The 20,690-nt window shown below is 46.0% G+C and overlaps 1 protein-coding gene across 6 annotated transcripts in view; it reads left to right on the top strand.

Moving 5' to 3' along the window:
* Positions 1-1,822: 1,822 nt before the first annotated feature.
* Positions 1,823-20,690, top strand: part of HERC3 (HECT and RLD domain containing E3 ubiquitin protein ligase 3) — a 143,201-nt gene continuing 124,333 nt past the window's right edge. For 4 of the 6 annotated variants that reach the window (XM_060115054.1, XM_060115087.1, XM_060115077.1 and 1 more), the window contains exons 1-3: positions 1,823-1,944; positions 4,328-4,388; positions 14,656-14,921. In XM_060115054.1, the coding sequence (XP_059971037.1) occupies positions 14,696-14,921 (226 nt within the window). In that variant the 5' untranslated portion in view covers positions 1,823-1,944; positions 4,328-4,388; positions 14,656-14,695. Of the gene's footprint in view, positions 1,945-2,376; positions 2,611-2,733; positions 2,802-4,327; positions 4,389-14,655; positions 14,922-20,690 lie in introns of those variants that run through there. The other 2 variants (XM_060115061.1, XM_060115069.1) reach the window with 2 other exon arrangements.

Here is a 20,690-nt window from a genome sequence, read left to right on the forward strand (position 1 = left end):
GCACCGTTTTGCTCACCAATGTATCCACAGGGCTTGGTATTATAGTAGATGCTCAATATACAGTGTATTTGTTAGGGAACATGTGGAAGTCAGAAAGAAATGGATGGAAGACAGCTATAGAAATGGAAAGAAAAAAGTAAACCATGGCCTCTTCAAGCCAGTTTCAATACCTGCTATTATGATTATTGCTGGGGCCATTTAAAGCCATTTTGGTAAATGGAGCAGGACATGCTTGCTGAGGAAACTGCCGTTTTATGTTGGTTCAATGAAGAAAATAAAATGAAGTACTGTGTATCTTCACTGATTGTTCTGCATAGGAGTAAGTTCCCAGGTTTCTGGCTATTTGGTAAGGACGCTTAGAGTACCTCAGTTTGTAATTTAGACATCACTCCTATCTCAACTCCAGACTTAAGTCTTTGATAAGCAAGTTTTTCCTCAAGACAACATTTCATATGAAAAACACCTGAGCCATGGGCCAGAGATATTGACCTAAATGCTGACTGATTACAAATGAAAATACAAATTGACGACACATGAAAATAGAATCTCTAAAAAACAGAATTTCTAAAGGGTCCAGTGTGATTCAGACTTCAAAGGTTGGAATCATTTTAGATGTCCGTCAGTTACCTGGTAACTGAGATTTTGCTTTCTTCTCTTGTCTCAGGAGCGTTTGACAACCTGCTTATGTCACTGAGAATACATATGCCAGCCAACAGTGCCCCGTCCCTAGGATATACTACTCCCCCAAACTTCTTTTCTGCTTGATCAATGTTACATTCTCAGAGAAGATAACTGCAGACCTGACCTGACCTTGGGAAGAATCTGGCCTCGAAGGACCTTCCCGGCTCAAATGGCCGGTTACAGACATTCTTCCCCGAGTAAAGTCATTCCTTTGGGTTAAAGTAGTGCTTTCTTAGCATTCTGCTTCTGTGTTGCAAATTTCAGAGGAGAAGCGGCGGTGCGGTGGGGTAGACTCAGGAGGTCACCTGTGTGAGAATGTTTTCTTCACAAGATTATCTGTATCAGACATGGACCAGGGGAACTCGGAAAGCCCTGTAACCTCGGGGAGGGCGAGAAGGAAGCGCTGAGATTCAGTGCCAGGGAAAGTGTACGAGGACAAACTTCTCCGTTACTGGGCTTCAGGCCACAGGATGTCTTTCAGACGAGAAGATTGACGCTCCCCGCGCCACCGCGCTCCAGTCTTCCCCAAGCCCCCCGTCGCTACCGCAGCGCCGCTCTCCTCTTCCACCCCAGCTCTCCACGAGGTTCCCAGGAAAGCGCCGACCTCCTTCCCGCTTCTCCTCCCGCGCAGCCCGGCGTTCGGCTCCTCCAGTCCTCCAAAGGCGAGTGGAACAAGACTCCTCCACCGTGGATGGAATACGACGCTTAAGAACTCCGCCTCAATTGCCCCCCTCTAGGTTTTCCCCGCCGTGCCCAAGGCTTTTGGTCACCTCTGCACAAATTTAATAAGACTGAGAGCTCAGAACCGGGAAAGCCAACCGCGGATGCGTCTCGTTCCCCTGCCCGCCAGTGAAAAGCAGTCCGGCTCCGGCGCGGATGCTCTGCATCCTGCAGTCGGCTCTTGTCCGACACACACCTGCCCCGCCGTCCCCTCGCCAGGCCCGCCGGTGCCCTCAGCTCGGCCCGCCCCCTCCGCCCTCCCGGGCCTGGGCCTCTCCCCGCCTCCCGCCCGCGGACCTCGCCGCCCTGCCTCGGGCTCCGCCGCCCCGCCTCGGGCTCCGCCGCGGCCGCCGGAGGTGCGGGCCCGCCCCAGAAGGGCGCCCATTGGCCGTGCGCGCCATCCTTCACCCGGCACATTCCGCCGCCCTCAGGCTTGCGGGGAAACTTCCTTATTATTGTGACGCCGAAATCGGATAAACCCCGAGCCGGGTCGGCGGAGCCGTCACCGTCGGAATCCCGCGCGGCGGTTCAGCGGCCGCCGAGGTGCGCGGGGCGAGGGGGGCGGGTTCCAGGAAGGAGGGCACCGCGGAGCCGCGGCCGAGCGTCAGCCGCGTTCCGCGCGGCACGGCGGTCCGCGCGCGGCTCCCGGAGGGGCGGCTGCGGCTGCAGCTGCGGGGCGCCTCCCGCGACAGCCCGGGGCAGGGCGCGCGCGGAGGTCTGGGCGCGGCGCCTGCACTGCCTTCGGGGCGCGGGCGCCTCCCCGGCGTCCTCGGGGCGCTCCCTCTGACCTACAGAGCCTTAGCGCCCGGGGAGGCCGGAAGCCGCTCCAGAGACGGGAGCGCCCCCCACCCCGACTCAGCTGCCTGCGGATTGGGAGGAACTGTGACGCCGAAAGTCAAAAAGAGGATCCTCCCCTTCCTCCCCGCCCGCCCCTATTTAAATTCCGGGGCTTCGGCGACACTGCTGCGGTGAGGGGCGCAGACTCTGCCCCGCGCAGTGGGAGCCGCCGAGGCCTCTGCGCTTGGGGGAACCCCGGCGGCCGCGAGGAGTTGGCGCTGGGGACACGGGGGACTCGGCGGCCGCGGTGACAGCGCCACCCACCTGACCGAGGCGGGGCTCGGTTTGCCTGCTCGGAGTCCGCCTCCTGGGCGGAGCCGGGGCGAGGGTGTGTGCGGACACGTGTGTGTGCGTGTGTGTGTGTGCGGACACGTAAGTGCGCGGATGGGCGCGGGGGTGTCAGGAACTGGGGCGTGCGGGGGCAGGTGGCGCTTTGAGTCATCTGCGAATGTGTGGAGTGGGCGCACCGGGCAGCCGACCGAGACTAGCCTGTGTAACCTGAAACAGACGAGCTGGGGAGGGCTGTAGAGACCGCACCGAAAGCAGCTGTGCACTGATTCGGGGTATGCGCCCCGGGCTCCGGAATATGTGTATTTGAACTTTGCTTTTGGTATATCAGCGTTTCTGGTTGTTTTCTGATTCCGTTTTACTTTAGCTTTTTAATTAGCCCCATTTGGAAGTACCTTAAATACAGAGCTAAGCCTTCCAGGATTTTGCTTTAGCATTCATTACGCACGGAATGCTTTAGGAAAGACGGTTCAAGCGCTCTCTTCCATTTTTGTGTCTCCTGACTCTTTCCACAAATAGGAGGCTATTTCTAGAACATTTCATCTGATGATTTGATAACATCGAGTGAGCTGCTTTTTTAACTCCAGACTGAGGAGAAAGAAAAGTGAAATAAAATGAGGATTAACACCCTTTTTAAATGCGGTGACTCTGGAGAGAGGTGCTGTCTTGTTTTAGTAGCAGATTACTGTGTAGCTCTCTCTTTTCCTACTTCCCTTTACCCTGGGGGGTAGGGGGGTGGCATCATAAACCAGAAAAGGAGAGTAGTGTACTTAACGCCCTTTTAAAGCAAAACCGATGAATTACATACGCATCGTTGACCTCGTGGAGGCTAGGAACCTTCTGGAGAAAGGATGCAGGAATCAAGGAGGAAGACTTGAAACCTCTTTAGCAGAACTCCCTTGGCATGAAAAAAAGAAACACAGTTGGTTAGCAGGCAGTTTTACTCTTTAAGTTAGTAGTTGGGATTTTATTTTTGAAAAAAGAAACAGAGATTCCAGAATGTTCCAAATGGTGTGGTTGGAGCCATTGGTTAAAGCATTTCATTCTGAGTAACAGATTTAAATTTCTTAAGATTTGCATAATAATTAAAAACTTAAAAAAATACATACTGAGCGTTGTACCATTACTGGAGATACAAGATAGTTTTGCTGCAGTCTCAGAAATAGAAGTAATAGTCTCCAAATAGTCTCTTACATTATATAGAAATAAAATTATGATGCTAGTATCTTAGAATCATGCAGTACTATACTTTTTCTTTTGAGAGACTTAATATGCCTGTCAGATAGTCCCATCTTGTTTTGCATGAAAGAGGATGTGGTGATGAGAAGGAAGGAAAGTCGAGAAAGACTTCAAAACAGCTGTAGCAAAATAAGCTGTAATGTGTGTGGTACATGGAAAAATGGAGGAAAACGAATTACTTTTCAAAAATGCATCTTTTTAAACCTAAACGGGAGGTTGTAAGATAACTTTATTTTTATTTTTACATCTACTACAAACGCTAGGAATTTTTAAAGGTGCGTCTCTAAGTTCACTTTTAGCGTCATGCTCTAACCAACTGAGCTGACTGCCCAGTTGACTCTAACTTCACGTTTAGAGGTGACATCTTCATAGTTGGTCAGTGGTTATCTTACTGGTGTTTAACTAAACTCCAGTCCTGAGCTACAATGTTGGGGGAATATTCCAGCTTGCATAATTTAAAGATACTCTTATTTTCAGAAGTTTGCTTTTCATTTTGTTTTCAATAACGTGAAAGCACTTTGTATCATTCTATATTGTTAATTGTTTTTTCTTTAACTTGCAGATCTGCAGGGTGAGGTGGAACCATTCTGGCTTAAGTACAGATGCCAAGTGTGTGACCTGTGGTGAGTGACTTAATTTCTCTGAACCTCAGTTTCCTCATCTTGTACCTGGGAATAATATCTAACTCACAGAATAGATAAGAAGATTAAACAGGATAATCTACGTAAAGGACTCGGATTAGTGTAGCTGCCTAGAGAGGGACCTTAACAAATCCTTACTGACTTCTTTCAGCTGTGACGGAGTGAAGAGAACAAAGTGAGCCCAGGAAGTAGGAGACCTAGTTTCTGGTCTTGGATTCAACCAATTACTTCTCAGAGGACCAAAGTTAACTTCAGCTGCCATTGAAATGAGGTTAGGAATGTCAGTCTCTTGCCTGGAGGTTGGATCAAATGGATTTTTAAGGTCTCTTTAATAAGATGACACCTTTGATGATATAACTCTGCCCCCTTTAGACGTTTACTACATTTAGAAACAGCACTAGCTGGTGTCAGGGGCGTGTGTTTCTGTGTGTGAGCCAGTAAGTGGACTAGACTCACTCTAAGTTCTGGCGAATGTGGAGGAAAGCCTGGCTAACTCTGTGGAGATGGCCTCACGCATCCCTCCTGTCTCTGGCTTACACAGGTTGGTTCCAGCTCTAGTTGCCCACGAACATCGCCAGTGATTCAGCTAATGTGAGCTCACTTACTATGTGCAACATTCTTCTTTTAACATTTGTTTTTAAAATTGGAGAAGGAGTACAGCTCGGCTTTGTTTTATTTAAGTGGTGGTATAACATCATGTTTAAGAGCATGGACTTTGGAGTCTGGGAGATGAGATTTGAATCCTGCCTTTGCCATTTAAGTAAGTTTCCACCACAGCTAGTACTTATTTACCACAGCTAGTACTTATTTACATGCTCTTGGTCAAGTGACTTAACCTTGTTAAGTCTTTGAGATTACAGTAAAGGGCAAATTAAATAATCTATGTAAAGTTTTTAGCACAGATTCAGACACACAGTAGGCTTGCAGTAATAGTAACTTACTTTTTCTTCATTCAACAAGTATCTGTTGAGCCCTCCCTCGTGCCAGACACTAGTCTAGTCTCTAGGGGTAGAGAAATGAACAAAGCGGCTCAGTCCTTCCTTCATGGAGCTTCTGTTCCTCAGTGCTAGCATTGAGAAACACCATTATGTAATGACAGCTTGGATGGTAAAAGGCATTCTGCTTTCAGATCTGCTAAAATGCGGTGAGGGGACAGCACATGGAGAATGGAGGAAATACATTGTTGTTTTTTTTGTTGCTGCTTAGGGACTGTGTATCTAACGGAACCTGGCAAACAAAACTGCTAACAACTTTAGATTGTGGGAGATCTGGTTTTCTCAGATTAGGGTTCAGTTTTCTAGGCACTTATGAAGCATCTACGGCGCTCCTTTGTTAGGCTGGGGACAGGAGATACACAGATGAGTAAAACCTGGTTCCCTACATGGAGAAGCTCTCAGTCTGCTCATGGATGGGGAATTGGTGGGTGAGATGCAAGAAGCAGTGATCTTACCTCAATAGTACTTTTTCATTTTTTAAAAGACTGTGAAGTATCTGAAAGCATAAAACAGTATGTGTAATATATGTTCTACAAACGACCATAAAAGGACAGAAGCAGCACATCAGCCATGCTACTGAAGCTCCCTTTGTGCTCCTTCCAGAAGGTACCCTTCATTGTCATATATACACAGATCTCTCTCAGTCTTTGTATGGATCGTGTTTTTGCTTTTCTTCATAGCTTTAGCACGACTAATGTTTTTATCTCCAAATACTTGTTATACTTGTGTTTGGACTTTGTAAAGATGCATCACATTCTGAATTCTTCTGTGACTTTTTCCCCTCCTCAGCACCATTTTTAAGATTTAGCTGCACTGATGTTTGTAGATGGAATTCATTTCTCTTCCACTGCTGTACAGCGTTCTATTTTATGCATGTGTTGCAGCTTATCCCTTTTCTTACAGATGGACATTTGGGTTGTCTCTGTTTTATGTATTTCAGATAATCCTGAAATGAATGTTCTTGTGCATATACCTTGGGGCATATATTCATGAGTTGCTTGCTGCATTGTACAGTAGGATAGCCCCTAGGCATATGTGACTACTTATATGAAAATAATTAAAATGAAATGAAATTAAAATGTCAGTTCCTCAGTCCCATTAAACACCTTTCAAGGGCTCAGTAGCCACATGTCGCTTGTGACCACCATATTGGACAGTACAGGTATGTAACATTTCCATCACAAAGTTCTCAGTTTCCAGGTTTTACTCATCTTTGTATCTCCAGTTCTCAGCGTAGCGAAGGAGCACTGTAGATACTTGATAAGTTGCACAGTGCTGGTCATGTACCTAGGAATGGAATTACTGTGCCGTGGGGTATTTACATCTTCACTAGAATTAATGCCCACTTGTTTTCCAAAGTGGCTCTGCCAACTTACACTCCCACCAGCTGTGGGTCAGAGTCCTGGTTGCTTTATATCCTTGACTTGGCACTGTCAGACTTTTTAATTCTTGCTAGTCTGGTCAAGTGTCTTTTTCTGAAGGCAGACGGCACCTTATGCAGACAATGGAAAGCTCATTCTTCTAGTTGTACAAAGCCCAACAGCAGGTAGTAAAGAAGGCCCCACCTGTGCAGGGATCATCAGGGGTCAGAAGACCAAAGTCCAGCTGAAGTGAAAGAGAGAGAGAAACCAGCAAGGAGTGGATTCACGCTGTTGAAAACGTCTCTCTGCCTTGTGTGCCGTTTCTGCCTGTGGTAGGAAACTTTTGGCAATAAAGTATATCATTAGAATAAATCTTCTTTGTTACTGGAGTTAATTCTGCATTGGAGTTTTGGCTCCAGATTTATTCAAAGCTTGGATTTGGGGAGTGCCTGCAGAACACTGAAGCCTGGGACATTCCCTTTTCCTGCTGTTGGAAAAGACCCTCCCTTCCCCGTATACCATTTAGGTAAAGGCTTCTGAGCTTATTTGAAACAAAGCTTATCCCTATCATAAATGAGATTAGAAGTCCTGCCTGAGTGTTATTTAGGTTTTAGTGACTTTCAAAGAAATAAGAATCAGCTGTTAGACTGATGTTTGCACAGTCTGATTAGTAAGACAAAGTTTAGGAATTGCAGCTTGTCTTTTAGCATTCAGCTCTCTAGGACTGATAAAAGGAGATTTATCTACCCACCCCCACCCTTGGCCTCCCCAGAATTTAAAAGAAAATACATACAAAAAACTTCGTCCTTGCAACCTTGACTTTCCTACGTGTAAGTTATGCCGGCCAGGGTAGCGCTGCCTTGCCCTAGTGCAGATCTGGCGGAACCGCAGACGCTAAGCACAGGAAGAAGGGAGTCACACCCCAGCCCGCTGGGGAGCTTCCCTGCGTGCTGAGGACCCAGAGCAGAGTCCTGCACCTAGAGCAGGTGCTGCAGCAGCTGACAGTGACTGGCCACCTGCACTGAGTGCCGGGCCCCACGCTGAGCGCTCATCACTCGCATCCTGTCACTAGTCCTCACAACTGCCCTGTTGCTCTTCTTGCCCCTTTAGGGACAGGAAACAGGCGTAGAGTGTTTAAATATCTTCCCCAAGGTTTCACAGCTAGCATGTGGTTAATCTGGGGCTTGAACTTTGGTCCTTTTGACGCTTAAGACCTGCTAACACTATCCTGAGTCTTTTACCAAAAATAGATGAGGAGAAGGACTGGGAAAAGTGCGAGATGTGACACGGAGGGAAGGAACGGAAGGTCCATCTTTCTTCCTTTTGTTTTGCGATGGGGAGATAAGAGGCAGGAAATGGAGGTGCCCGACTGAAGTGGCCCGGGACAGCCAAGGTGGCTGGTGCGGGTGCTGAGCTTGTGTGTAGTCCTGTATTCTTCTGTAGCACCTTTTATAATTGTGTGTTTTGAAGGGAAGTGAAAGATTCTACTCCTCTAGAAGCAAGGGAGAGACGGCGAGTGAGGAAAAATGGGTGAGCGGACCCAGGAGATCAAAATGCGCAGTGATGGAGAACATTGCCAAAGATAGACCTTTCAGTTCATGGACACCAACAGCTCCTACATTCGGGGGTTCCACCAGAGTGTACTTAAGTGAAAGCTAAATTAATATCTGACTCCTCTTCAGCGCACTGAACTTCTCTCCTGAAAGCTAGATGCTTCTAGTGCCTCCTGCTCTAGTTTTGGCAGGGCGCCGTGATGAGCTAGACCATATCTCCAATTAGGGTTAATAATTCTTTGATAGGAATACATCTTCTCTGTGGTTGCTATTTAGTGACCTCTGAATAAGTAGTTTTCTTTTTTTTTTAACACCTTTATTGGAGTATAATTGCTTTACAATGTTGTGTTAGTCTCTGCTTTATAACAAAGTGAATCAGCTGTACATATACATATGTCCCCATATCTCCTCCCTCTTGCGTCTCCCTCCCTCCCACCCTCCCTATCCCACCCCTCTAGGTGGTCACAGAGCACCAAGCTGATCTCCCTGTGCTATGTGGCTGCTTCCCACTAGCTATCTATTTTACATTTGGTAGTGTATATATGTCCATGCCACTCTCTCACTTCGTCCCAGCTTACCCTTCCCCCTCCCTGTGTCCTCAAGTCCGTTCTCTATGTCTGCATCTTTTGAATAAGTAGTTTTCATTTGACTACTTGAAGATTGCATTACTATGATTCAGGTGGGCAGGATTTTAACAATACCCCTATTTATCTCTTTTCATAAATGGCTTCTACTAGTCAATCAGGGATGAGGCCGTACCTCAGGCTGCTTACGCAGGCTTGCAGTTGGCCAGAGCATCCAGAGTTCAGCTGACGCTCAAGGACTGAATCATGTTAAACAGACTTATAAGAAACCGATAGATCCAGGATGCCGAATTAACAATGAGAAGTAGAAATGCCAAGAAGGCTGGGATGCTTTGGACAGCTGGTCACAGTATTCTTTCCCCATAGTAGTATCTGCCTTGGAAACCAAGTAATTTAAGATTGCTTATTAATCATGGAATCTAAACAGGGCAAGTGGCTGGGTAAATTTAATGATTAATGTTATGGAGTCTGATCTCCCCATCTCCATTATTGGGCAATAATTACTTAGCAGATCAAATAGACAGCTTGACTGGTTATGGTACCCTTTCTCTCTGGACAGAGCTGGAGATATTGGGAAGTGCTGACTGTTTGGCCGTCCGTTTTCTAGACTCCTTACTGTATAGCATACTAGTCCAGAGCACACTCTCTGGGCTTAAATCCAAGCTCTGCCACTACCTCGTTGTGTGATTTAGTCAAGTCACTTCAACACTTTCTGTCTCACTTTCTTTTTCTTCATTCTCTTTTGTCTTCACTTTCTTCATCTACAAATTTGAGTTGATAATAGCAGTACCTACCTCGTAGAAGATTAAATGGTTTAATATCTGTGAACCACATAGAAAAGTGCCAGACTCAGCATAAGCTCAAATGAAGTCTTTTTCTTTCTTTTTTTTTTTTTTCTTTTTTTTTTTTTTTTTTGGTGGTACGCAGGCCTCTCACTGTTGTGGCCTCTCCCATTGCGGAGCACAGGCTCCGGACGCGCAGGCTCAGCAGCCATGGCTCATGGGCCCAACCACTCCACGATATGTGGGATCTTCCCGGACTGGGGGATGAACCCGTGTCTCCTGCATCAGCAGGCAGACTCTCAACCACTGCGCCACGAGGGAAGCCCTCAAATGAAGTCTTACCTGCTGTTGTTATTAATAGTGTAATGTGAATATTATCAGGAGTTTTTTTTTAATTTCGAGTGACAAATCCAATTCAGACATTCATTCTTAAGCAAACAAAGAAGGGACTTATTAGACTGCATAGAGGTGATTCTCATTTTTCGTGGTAGTTAAGTTCTATGAAGTTGCTGAGAACACCAAATTAATAAAGACTGAGTCATTGCTCCTGGGGAAACACAGGGTTAGTTAGGTTCCTGCCAAGAGCCTCTGGTCAACAGATCAGTACGTAACCTTGTTTCATATATGTTTAAGTGTGTTTCTGGGGGGAATCTCCTGGTGGTCCGGTGGTTAGGACTCCGTGCTTTCACTGCCCGGGTTCAATCCGTGGTCAGGGAACTAAGATCCTTCAAGCCTTGCAGTGCAGCCAAAGGAAAAAAAAAAAATCTAGAAAAAAGTGTGTTTCTTTTTGGACACCTTATTTGATGCCTATTTCTTACAAATGATTAACTCTATGTAATATTTCTTTATAATAAAACACTAGTCAGGAAGAGTTTTTTTTAACATTTTCCTGACCCTGGGTAACGTGACAGTAAATTTCTTTGGCTTTCAGCCTCACAACAGTGCTGTCTACTACACGCTATAATCAGGCATCATTTCATGAATCCCCAGATATTCAGCTGCTTTTCTATCTCTTCTGTAGCTTCATTATGCACTATAGATGTTACTTTAGCACTTTCCAGAGCGGCCACATGTACTGATGAGTGAATTTCCTCTTTTTTGCATTAGCATTGAACTCACAGCCAACTGCACTGGAACTCATGCATGAACGAAACTCATCTATCACATGTATTTTCTTTGTGCGGCACATCACACCCTTCGTGTACTTAGGAACACTAGACAGTGCTTCAGCTCTATGCTTGGGGGGCATTTTAAACAGCAAAATCATATAGAAGTATGAAAACTGTGGCACCAAGTAGAGTCAAAAAGATCACTCGCTTACAGTGTGCGAGTTGAGACAAGAAGGTAGAGCGTCGTCTTGTTTGACTTCAGCTGGGAATGTGCACAGAGAGTGGCTCAAATTTTTCACTTTCCTGCACATGTCTGGGAATGACTGCAAAAAGGCTCCGAGTATTGACTTTGAGGTTACAAATAAATCTTGGTGAGTAGGCAAATTCACAAGTATGGAATCCATGAGTAATGAAACACAGCTGTACTCAGGAAGAATGAAGGTCGGGGTGCTGGCCCTAGGCAAGAGGGGGTCCAAGGCTCAGTCAGCATCAGTGGGACTCTTTCTGTCTCCTGTCTTTGAACCTTTCTGGCTGGTAGCTTCCCAATGTCTTACAGGTATCCTCTGTGCGACAGGGAAGGTAGCTTCCAGCAGCTACAGTTACCTTCAGAGGCAAGAGGCGGTCTTCCATCAGAGCTCCATGGGACTTAATGCGGGAGGACTCTGGCCCTCTCCCTGCACCAATCACAGTGGCTTAGGGGTGGCCTTCTCTGAGTGGCTTGGCCAGGGTCACGCTCACCTTTGTGCAGGAGGGCGTAGGGTTTGTTACCAGATAAAGAGGGACTTGAGGAGAGAGATTAGACAAAAGGGCAGTCCCTAACACCTTGGAGGAATTTATTTTAAACTAACCTTCATTCTTCAGAAAGGTCGTACCATATTGGGTTGCAGCTTTCTCTTACATGAAGTGCATTTCAGTTGTGGCCCTTTTTAATTGATGAATAGTGTTCCATTGTATTTTATTGATGAGTAGTGCCCATGTTGATGGACATTTGGGTTGTTGCCATTTTTATTTAGTATGAATAAAGCTGGTGTCAGCATAGTTTATAGACCTTTGCATATGTAGGCATAAAATCATAGCTTCTTTTATTTTTATTTTTTTAAAGAAATACTTTGTCCTATCTAAAGTGAGGCTTTGTGTCCCAAAGGCCTTTTTTTTTTAAAAATAAATTATTTATTTTTGGCTGCGTTGGGTCTTCATTGCTGCACACGGGCTTTCTCTAGTTGCGGTGCGCGGGCTCCTCATTGCAGTGGCTTCTCTTATTGTGGAGCACGGGCTCTAGGCGCATTGGCTTCAGTACTTGTGGCACGTGGGCTCAGTAGTTGTGGCTCATGGGCTCTAGAGCACAGGCTCAGTAATTGTGGCTCGTGGGCTCAGTAGTTGTGGCTCGTGGGCTCAGTAGTTGTGGCTCGCGGGCTCTAGAGCACAGGCTAAGTAGTTGTGGCTCGTGGTCTCAGTAGTTGTGGCCCGTGGGGTCTAGAGCACAGGCTCAGTAGTTGTGGCGCACAGGCTTAGTTGCTCTGCGGCATGTGGGATCTTCCCGGACCGGGGCTCGAACCCGTGTCCCCTGCATTGGCAGGCGGATTCTTAACCACTGCACCACCAGGGAAGTCCAGATCTTAATACCATATTTTTAGACACATTGTATTTGTCTGGTTAAGGGGATGGCTTAATGCTTCAGCTGCCTAATCTCATCCTTTATCTCTTAATTCTGACTACTTTCACTCTCTGAGGGCAACTTTATTTTCAAGTTTCTAAGACATCTTGTGTTGTATACTGACTACATTATTCCATACGTTTTTTTGGTGTGTGTTCTTGCTCTTGTAGGTGATGTATAAATCTACTTGGGTGGCAGTGTAGCCCAGTGGATGAGAGCATGCACATTGGCTTCAGGCCTAGATTCCTTGCCTGGTTGTGTTCGTTCCAGCTCTGTGACCTTGGGCATGCTTCTTAATCTCTCTGAGCCTTGCTTTATCTGAAAATGAGGCTAAAAATAGTGCTTAGGGTACAGAGTTGTTAAGATGAAATGAGCTAATGATATAAAATGCTTATTAGTACAGTGACTGCGGTGTAGTAAGCCCTGTGATGTCGATGTAATTATTGGTAGGAGAGAAAAGACAAACTCGTGAAACATTAAAAATGAAGAAAGGAATTAGTACAGATACAGCAGCTGAGCAAATTGGGAAAATTCAATTATGACTAGACTGTGATCTTGCTGCTCTTTTTAAATGTCTGTCCTCTCGCCCCCCGCCCCCCCACCCTATCCCTAGTTTGCATCTTATCTCTCCTCCCTTCCTTCCCATGATTGCATATAACTCAGAATAACATTTTTTTTCACATTCTTTATTGGAATATAAATGCTTTACAATGGTGTGTCAGTTTCTGCTGTACAACAAAGTGAATCAGCCATATGTATATATACACCCCCACATCCCCTCACTCTTGCGTCTCCCTCCCACCCTCCCTATCCCATCCCTCTAGGTGGTCACAAAGCACCGAGCTGATCTCCCTGTGCTGTGCGGCTGCTTCCCACTAGCTATCTATTTTACATTTGGTAGTGTATATATGTCCGTGCCACTCTATCACTTCACTGCAGCTTTCCCTTCCCACCCTGTGCCCTCAAGTCCGGTCTCTACATCTGCATTTTTATTCCTGCCCTGCCATTAGGTTCATCAGTACTGCTTTTTAAAATTCCATATGTGTGCATTAGCATATGGTATTTGTTTTTCTCTTTCTGACTCACTTCACTCTGTATGACAGATTCTAGGTCCATCCACCTCATTACAAATAACTCAGTTTTGTTCCTTTTTACAGCTGAATAATATTCCATTGTATATATGTGCCACATCTTCTTTATCCATTCATCTGTCGATGGACACTTAGGTTGCTTCCATGTCCTGGCTGTTGTAAATAGTGCTGCAGTGCACATTGTGGTGCATGTATCTTTTCGAATTATCATTTTCTCAGGGTATATGCCCAGTAGTGGGATTGCTGGGTCATATGGTAGTTCTATTTTTAGTTGTTGTTTGTACGAAAAGGAAGCATGAATTTTTAAATGGTAGTGAAACTTCGGGTTAGTCAGCTGTAGTCAATCAGCCAAAGGTTGACTGGGCACCTGCTAAATCAGAGAGGTATATGTCGTGCTGTGGTCTCTGCCTGAGGCAATTAAAATTTGGCTGAGGAGTTAAGTTATAAGAGACAGAGAAAGTTTCCAATCAAGGCTGTACAGTAGATGTGTCAGAGGGATGCAGGCTGACTGGTACTGGAATGGTCCCCAGAGGCTCTCAGGTAGGAACTGAAGCTTGACCCAGATCTTGAAGGATGTGTAAGAGGGAATGGCAGAGAAGATAGCATTTTTTTTCCCGTTTCTCATTTTTGTTTTGAGTAGTGAATTACTACTATGCAAGTTAACAGTTGGCTACCTAAAGGAGTTAGTTCAAAATTAGTTAGTTTAAAAAAAAACCAAAAACCAGAAAACTCAAAGGAAAGGTGCAACAAGAGAGGACAAGCTGAAGTCATGAGGGTAGTTTCAAAACAGTTACTGCCATCATGGTTTGCAGACATTGTTTCAGCAAGTCTCCTGTACTCAGTTCTTCATCAGTGATCTGAAAACCACATTCGGTCTGTGTTCACTGGTCCTTTACACAAAATTTATTTAGACATTTTTAAAACTCTTACTAAAACACAAAAATAGCATTATTATTATAGCTACCTTCAGCAATATTAATATGTTTTATTTTGAGATGCAAGGTATCTGAAGAATTTTAAGGGGAGGGCTTCTTTAAAATTGATTACATTTATTCCTTAAAGTGATTTTTTTTTTTCTGATTCCCCCACACCTTATTATTTATTTATTTTTCTTACAAAGCTCTCTTCTAGGCTGCATGACTCCCTGAAGGACAAGAACGATGTTATGTTGGGGATATTGGTCTCTGGGCCAACCTGGGATCCGCGCTAACCTGCAAGGGATTGTGGCCGAACCACAGGTGTGTGGATTTGTATCCGACAGAAGCGTCAAGGAGGTGGCCTGCGGAGGAAACCACTCCGTGTTCCTGCTGGAGGATGGGGAAGTTTACACGTGCGGTTTGAACACCAAGGGGCAGCTGGGCCACGAGAGGGAAGGAAACAAGCCAGGTGAGTGCACCTAGGCAGGCTCGATGCCGGGCGAGGCCGGCTGAGGGCGGGGAAGGCTGGCCGAAGGTTTCCTCACCAAGTGCTGACCTTTCAGGGAGGCTCTCCTTTTGGTGAGAAATGATGAGGTAGGGTCTTAAATTGTGACTGTGTAGTATTTTTCACAGTAGCATGTGCCGCTTTCTTTGTCACTTGCTGTCTCTTTTGTTCAGTCCAAATCACATCAAGAGGCCAAAGCTTCATGGAAAAACAGCCTTGCTCGTTTTTGTCTAGATAATTTTATTCTTTTGTGTTCTTTTAGGAAAGTCAGTTTGGCATTAGGGTGAGCTTTTTTTTTTTTTTTTCCCCCTGTGCCTGCCTCCCTCTTTTCTCATAGTTATTCTCTCCCGTAGCATGTATCAGTATTAACTTGTACTCATTAATTTTTATGTTGACCCTTGGATAAAGGGCTGCAGGGCTGGTCTTAAGGATAAATTGTGAAGTATGTGAAGCACGATTTGTGGGCTCCTTCTCCAGTCTTTGCCTCCTGGTTCCCTCATTAGAGCCTCCTTGAGAAGCCGCCGCTCCAGGCCTGCCCACCCGGAGCAGTGCCCAGTGTTCTAGCCAGGGGCTCCTAAGCTGTGGGCCCTGGACTCTGCGGAGTTCTAGGAAGGGGTCTGTAGCACGAGCCACACGTGTATGTACACCTTTCTGTGTACAACGCACCTCATACTACGTGTTTTCAAATGTAAGTAGATCCTGTTGTTCACTGAAATAAAAACTCAATTCACAGTGCCACCAGTTCATTAATCAAGTTAGTAAATCCTAATCATTATGTGTTTAACCAATGAATATAATACAAAATTATAATATATAGCTATTATGGAAGTGGCAGGAAGGTTTTTGACTTTAAAAAATATTTTTCATATTGGAAAAAACCGAGGTCTTTTTTCGCCTCCTGTAAAAACTCGCTTGTCTTGCATGGCGCTCCTACGCATGCCCTGTTCCCCAGCTGAGCGCAGTATCTCACAGCTGATGCCTGCAGGGGGGTTGATGGCAGGTCCCAGCCCAAGGCGTGCTCCTGTCTGGGGGGAATGTCTACATTCAAGACCCACTTTAAGAGACCCGTAAGGCCCGCTTTACACCGGTGATCCTGGAGGACTTGTACCCACCCTGGCCAGCCTTTGAAGGGAATGTTTTGGGGACCAGGAGATCTTTGTGGTAACGCCTGCTGAGACACCAAGGGTGGGGGGACTCTGGAGTCAGACACACCTGGTGGAGGAGGCGTTCCCTCCCCCTCTGACTCTGTATTTCCGAGAACCTCAGCTCCTTCCCTGGAAAAGGTGACTCCCCGCTGTTCTGTAGCTCTTTTTTTTTTTTTTTTTTTTTTTTTTTGCTGTACGCGGGCCTCTCACTGCCGTGGCCTCTCTTGTTGTGGAGCACAGGCTCCGGACACGCAGGCTCAGCGGCCATGGCTCACGGGCCCAGCCGCTCCGCGGCATGTGGGATCTTCCCGGACCGGGGCACGAACCCACGTCCCCTGTATCGGCAGGCGGACTCTCAACCACTGCACCACCAGGGAAGCCCCTGTTCTGTAGCTCTTGAAGAAGGAGATTCAGATGGTAAAGAAGTCGCCCCAAGGCTACCTGTAGCCTTGAAGGCAGCCGTCCTCCCACCCTCCTGTCTGTTTTCTCTGTGACCCTGCTGTCTGTTGGGCCGCCTCCCGGTAGGGCCAGCCGCCCACAGGTGCCTCAAGGCTCACCTTGGTCCTAAGACCTGGGGCCAGAGGATGGGACCTGGGGTGGCAGGTGAAAAAGGAAGCTGAAGCCCTTGCAGGCCAGCTATAGCAGAGATCTGTGGATGGCAGCGTGGTGAATACGCCTGAGTGCCATCTGCCATCCTTCCAGCCGACCCCCCTACCAGAGCCCCTGGCGCAGGGTGGGCGGCCAGCCCGCATCTGCCCGCAGCTGCTCCCTCCCGGGAGGCAAGGCCGAGTGACGGCGAGTGACTCCAGCCAGCGATGTTCCAGGAAGGCTCTCGGGCTCGACCACGCGATCTAGCCGGTGCTTGCAATCGAAATTTGGAACGAGCCAGGCTCTAGTGTAAATTGCAGTGGAGTCCAGAAATTTCTGTTGCTGGTTAAGCTTGCCTGTTCATTATAAACGATGCAGCAGCTGCGGAAGAGTGCCTCGTTGAACGGAAAGGTTCTGTGGGAGGGAGCCTCCCTCTCTTTAATTTTCTCATTGGTAGGTGTGTTCTCAATCTTATTTATGAGCCAGTTGGGTTTAGTTTTAATGAGTGGGAAGAAGAGAGTGAGCTTATTTTCTATATGTGTTTACTGAGAGCTGTGACCTGGGGAGCTGCTAGGCACGGAGGGGACGTCAGTGACAGAGGGACCCTGTTTCGGGCAGCCTGTAATGGCTGGGCCCACAGGAAGGCCAGCCCCGAGTAACCCCTGTGGTCTTGGGGGAGGGAACTTGGGAAAAGGCCACCTCCCCAGAGAGCATGCTTCCGGGGGCAGTGGGCAGGTCTGCCAGTGCAGGTCAACAGCATTGCCCAGACCAAAGGATTTAGCAGTAGGAAGGATTAAAAAGAGTGAGGGGGGGAAGGAAAGGTGGGAGAAGGTGGTCACGTAGGGGACGCGCAAGGTCCGAGATCTTCGCTTTGAACGTGTGCCTCGAGTCTGCCCTGCGAACGGTGAAGTGGCCCTTTCTACACTCGGTCTCTGGCTGGCAAAGTTGCACGGTACCTGGGTTCATTTTTGGGGGAATTTTGTCCGTGCCACGGAGCGGTGGTATAAAGCCCTCCGCGACCATCTTAAAGGATTTCTGTTTTTCCTCCGTGAGCACATCTAATAGTTTCCTATTGCGTTTGCTGCTTCTGAGGCTACTGTGCTTTCCTGGTACGCGGATTTCTCTCCTCAGCACTGCCCTTGTGTGACCAACGTCGCGTATGTCTCTGTGTGGCATGGGAGCGTGTTTCCAGGACACCTCAGGCACTGAAACTCCTGGGTTCGCAGGCCCAGATGTTCCCCAGTGTGCCAGCAGCCGCCGGTTCTAGCTTTCTGTCCATGACTCATTCATTTGTGCTTTGGCCAAAGGTGCAGAGGTCTGTGGCCCCTAGAAGCATTTTTAAATTTAATTTAATTTATTTATTATTTTTGGCTGCATTGGGTCTTTGTTGCTGTGTGCGGGCTTTCTCTAGCTGCGGTGAGCTGGGGCTACTCTTCGTTGCGGTGTGCGGGCTTCTCGTCGCAGTGGCTTCTCTTGTTGCGGAGCACGGGCTCGTGGGCTTCAGTAGTTGTGGCTCGCAGACTGTAGGGCGTAGGCTCAGTAGTTGTGGCGCACGGGCTTAGTTGCTCCGCGACATGTGGGATCTTGCCGGACCAGGGCTCGAACCCGTGTCCCCTGCATTGGCAGGCGGGTTCTTAACCACTGCGCCACCAGGGAAGCCCCCCTAGAAGCATTTTTTATCGGCAGAATATCAAAGCCCCGTCTAAACTCAAGGTCCAGCTTTTTAAATAGGTGTTGGATTATTACTGTCATGCATACTCCTCTCCCATTTTTCTCCTGCATTCTCTCCCTCACATTGTGATATCAACCTTATCTCTTCCCCAAAATCAGGGATAGTTTCGGTGCTTAGGACACTGTCGGAGGATTAACTAATTTCCTCATGTTTTTGCCCATGAAGTCATCTCATAATTTCCTAAAACATACAGTTTCAAGAGCTGCATTACAGGAAGACGTGTGTGCCTCTTTGTTTTTTTTTTTAATAAAGCAAGCAAACAAAACATGAGTTTTTTTCTAAATGATGTTTTTTTAAATAAGTGATTAATCTATAACTGAACATTAAGCAAGTCTTGAAATATTTTATTAAATTAAAATAGAAACTAGTGGCCCATAGAAAAAAGTTCAAACAACTTACCTCAGTTTATCGTGCTTCTCTTATTCCCACCCATCCACACTGTCAACACAACTCTTCTTGTGAAGGGACCCTTCTCCTTTTCCCAGACATACTCTGATTTCCCATATTGGGATTTCAGCTTAAGCTAATCCTTGTGTTATCAGGAATGTCTGAATTTATGTAAACCTCTGACCTTTCTTCCTGTCTTGAGTAGGCAACAACTGTGGTAGATGCAATTATTAGTTTAACCTGTGTTAAATTTTAAAAATTCTGGGGACTCCCCTGGTGGCACAGTGGTTAAGAACCCCAACGCAGCCAAAATAAATAAATAAATAAAAATTCTGCCTAGACATCCCAGGAAACCTTTCCATGGCAAACCCCAAGAGTAACAATTAATAAACAGACTAACATTTCTGTGCAGCTCTGTTTGATTCACACCTGTGATTGGTTCCTTTTACCTCCTCCTGAGTTAGTTTCTCTCTTTCTTGTAATTTAATCCAATTCATGTTCACATTTTGTATTCAATCTAAGTATTTCCGTAAGGCCCATCACCATATGTAACAGCTGTCCTGCTGTTTGATAAATGAGGTTTATAAATCAGAACATCTCAGAAGCCTCAATTCCCAGAGCTGTGGTTGCTGGTAACGCTGGTAGAAGTAACACTTTCAAGCAGCTTATCAGGTTGCTCTAGGGCATCTGAAGGACGCCATAACTCTGTTATGTTAATCAGTTTTTGCCGAAAAGCCAACTAACTGAGCTGAAAGGAAACAGAAGAAATCTGGTAATGACTTCCTAACATTGCAATGCGTGTTTCCATGGGCATAACTCTGATATAAAAGGCAGAAGGTGCCATAGCAGATATTCAGATCTCAACACTGCGCTTGTTAGGGGCCCATCTCTTCCTCAGTAGGAATTGCCGGTGGGGGAGGGTTTACACAAATTCATCATCTCTCTGATGATGAGAATGGTAGTCATCAAACCCCATGGAAGTGTTGACGGCTTTGACAGCTGAGTGGACAGCTTTCTGGTCCAGAGGCCTAGGGATCAGGGGCAAATGTCATTTAATAATTTTATTTTTCTGGTGTGGTTGATCAAAAGTTACTTTCTTCTGTCTGTAGTACTCAGCCTACTTTCCTTAAAGACATTTCAATGTTTTATAAAATATATACTTATTTATGAGCATATTCTTCAATGTGAGATGTTATTTGTGTTTTAAAAATGTGCAGTTTACTTTTAAGTAATTAACACAGTGGTTTGCACTGTGATACAAGAGGCCCAGTTCATTTGTTAATTGTAAAAGTGGTTAACTATACATATTACAAGCTCTCTTCATGTCCATGTGCTTATCATTTTTAAGCTGATTAATCCTCATGATAGTCCTGTAAAGTAGGTCAGTAGTATTATCCCCAGGTATATGTAAAGGAGAAGAGGAAAGAGAGTTGAGTTTGAGTTTTGGTTGGATACTGACAGTTTGGTTTTAATAATCCTGGAATTTTGTCCATGGATATCTTTTTAACTTCAGTCTGATTGGGAAGGCCAGTAGAATTTTATTTTCAAGTTGTTTTTCTTGTTTATATTCAATTTCCACTCAGTCCTTATAAAAGAAACAAAGATATAAACTTGGCCACCAAGAAGCTTGTATTCTTTAATTTACTGGTTGAATACCACATATGATCAAGGTACTTTGATTAAAGGTACGGAGAAACAATTCCCTTTCATCTTTAAAATCGTTAGATGACTGCCAGTTTGTTTTATGCTCTTTTGAGTACCACATAATCTGGGGAAAAAGAACACATGATAATTCATATCTCAGGCGGATAGCTTTTGCCTCGCAATTTACCTCATGTTCTTTGTTCCTTTATTTCCTTGAATTACTTACTTCTCATTCAG

This window comes from Mesoplodon densirostris, chromosome 1 (genome assembly GCF_025265405.1).
Source record: "Mesoplodon densirostris isolate mMesDen1 chromosome 1, mMesDen1 primary haplotype, whole genome shotgun sequence".
Classification (NCBI taxonomy): domain Eukaryota; kingdom Metazoa; phylum Chordata; class Mammalia; order Artiodactyla; family Ziphiidae; genus Mesoplodon; species Mesoplodon densirostris.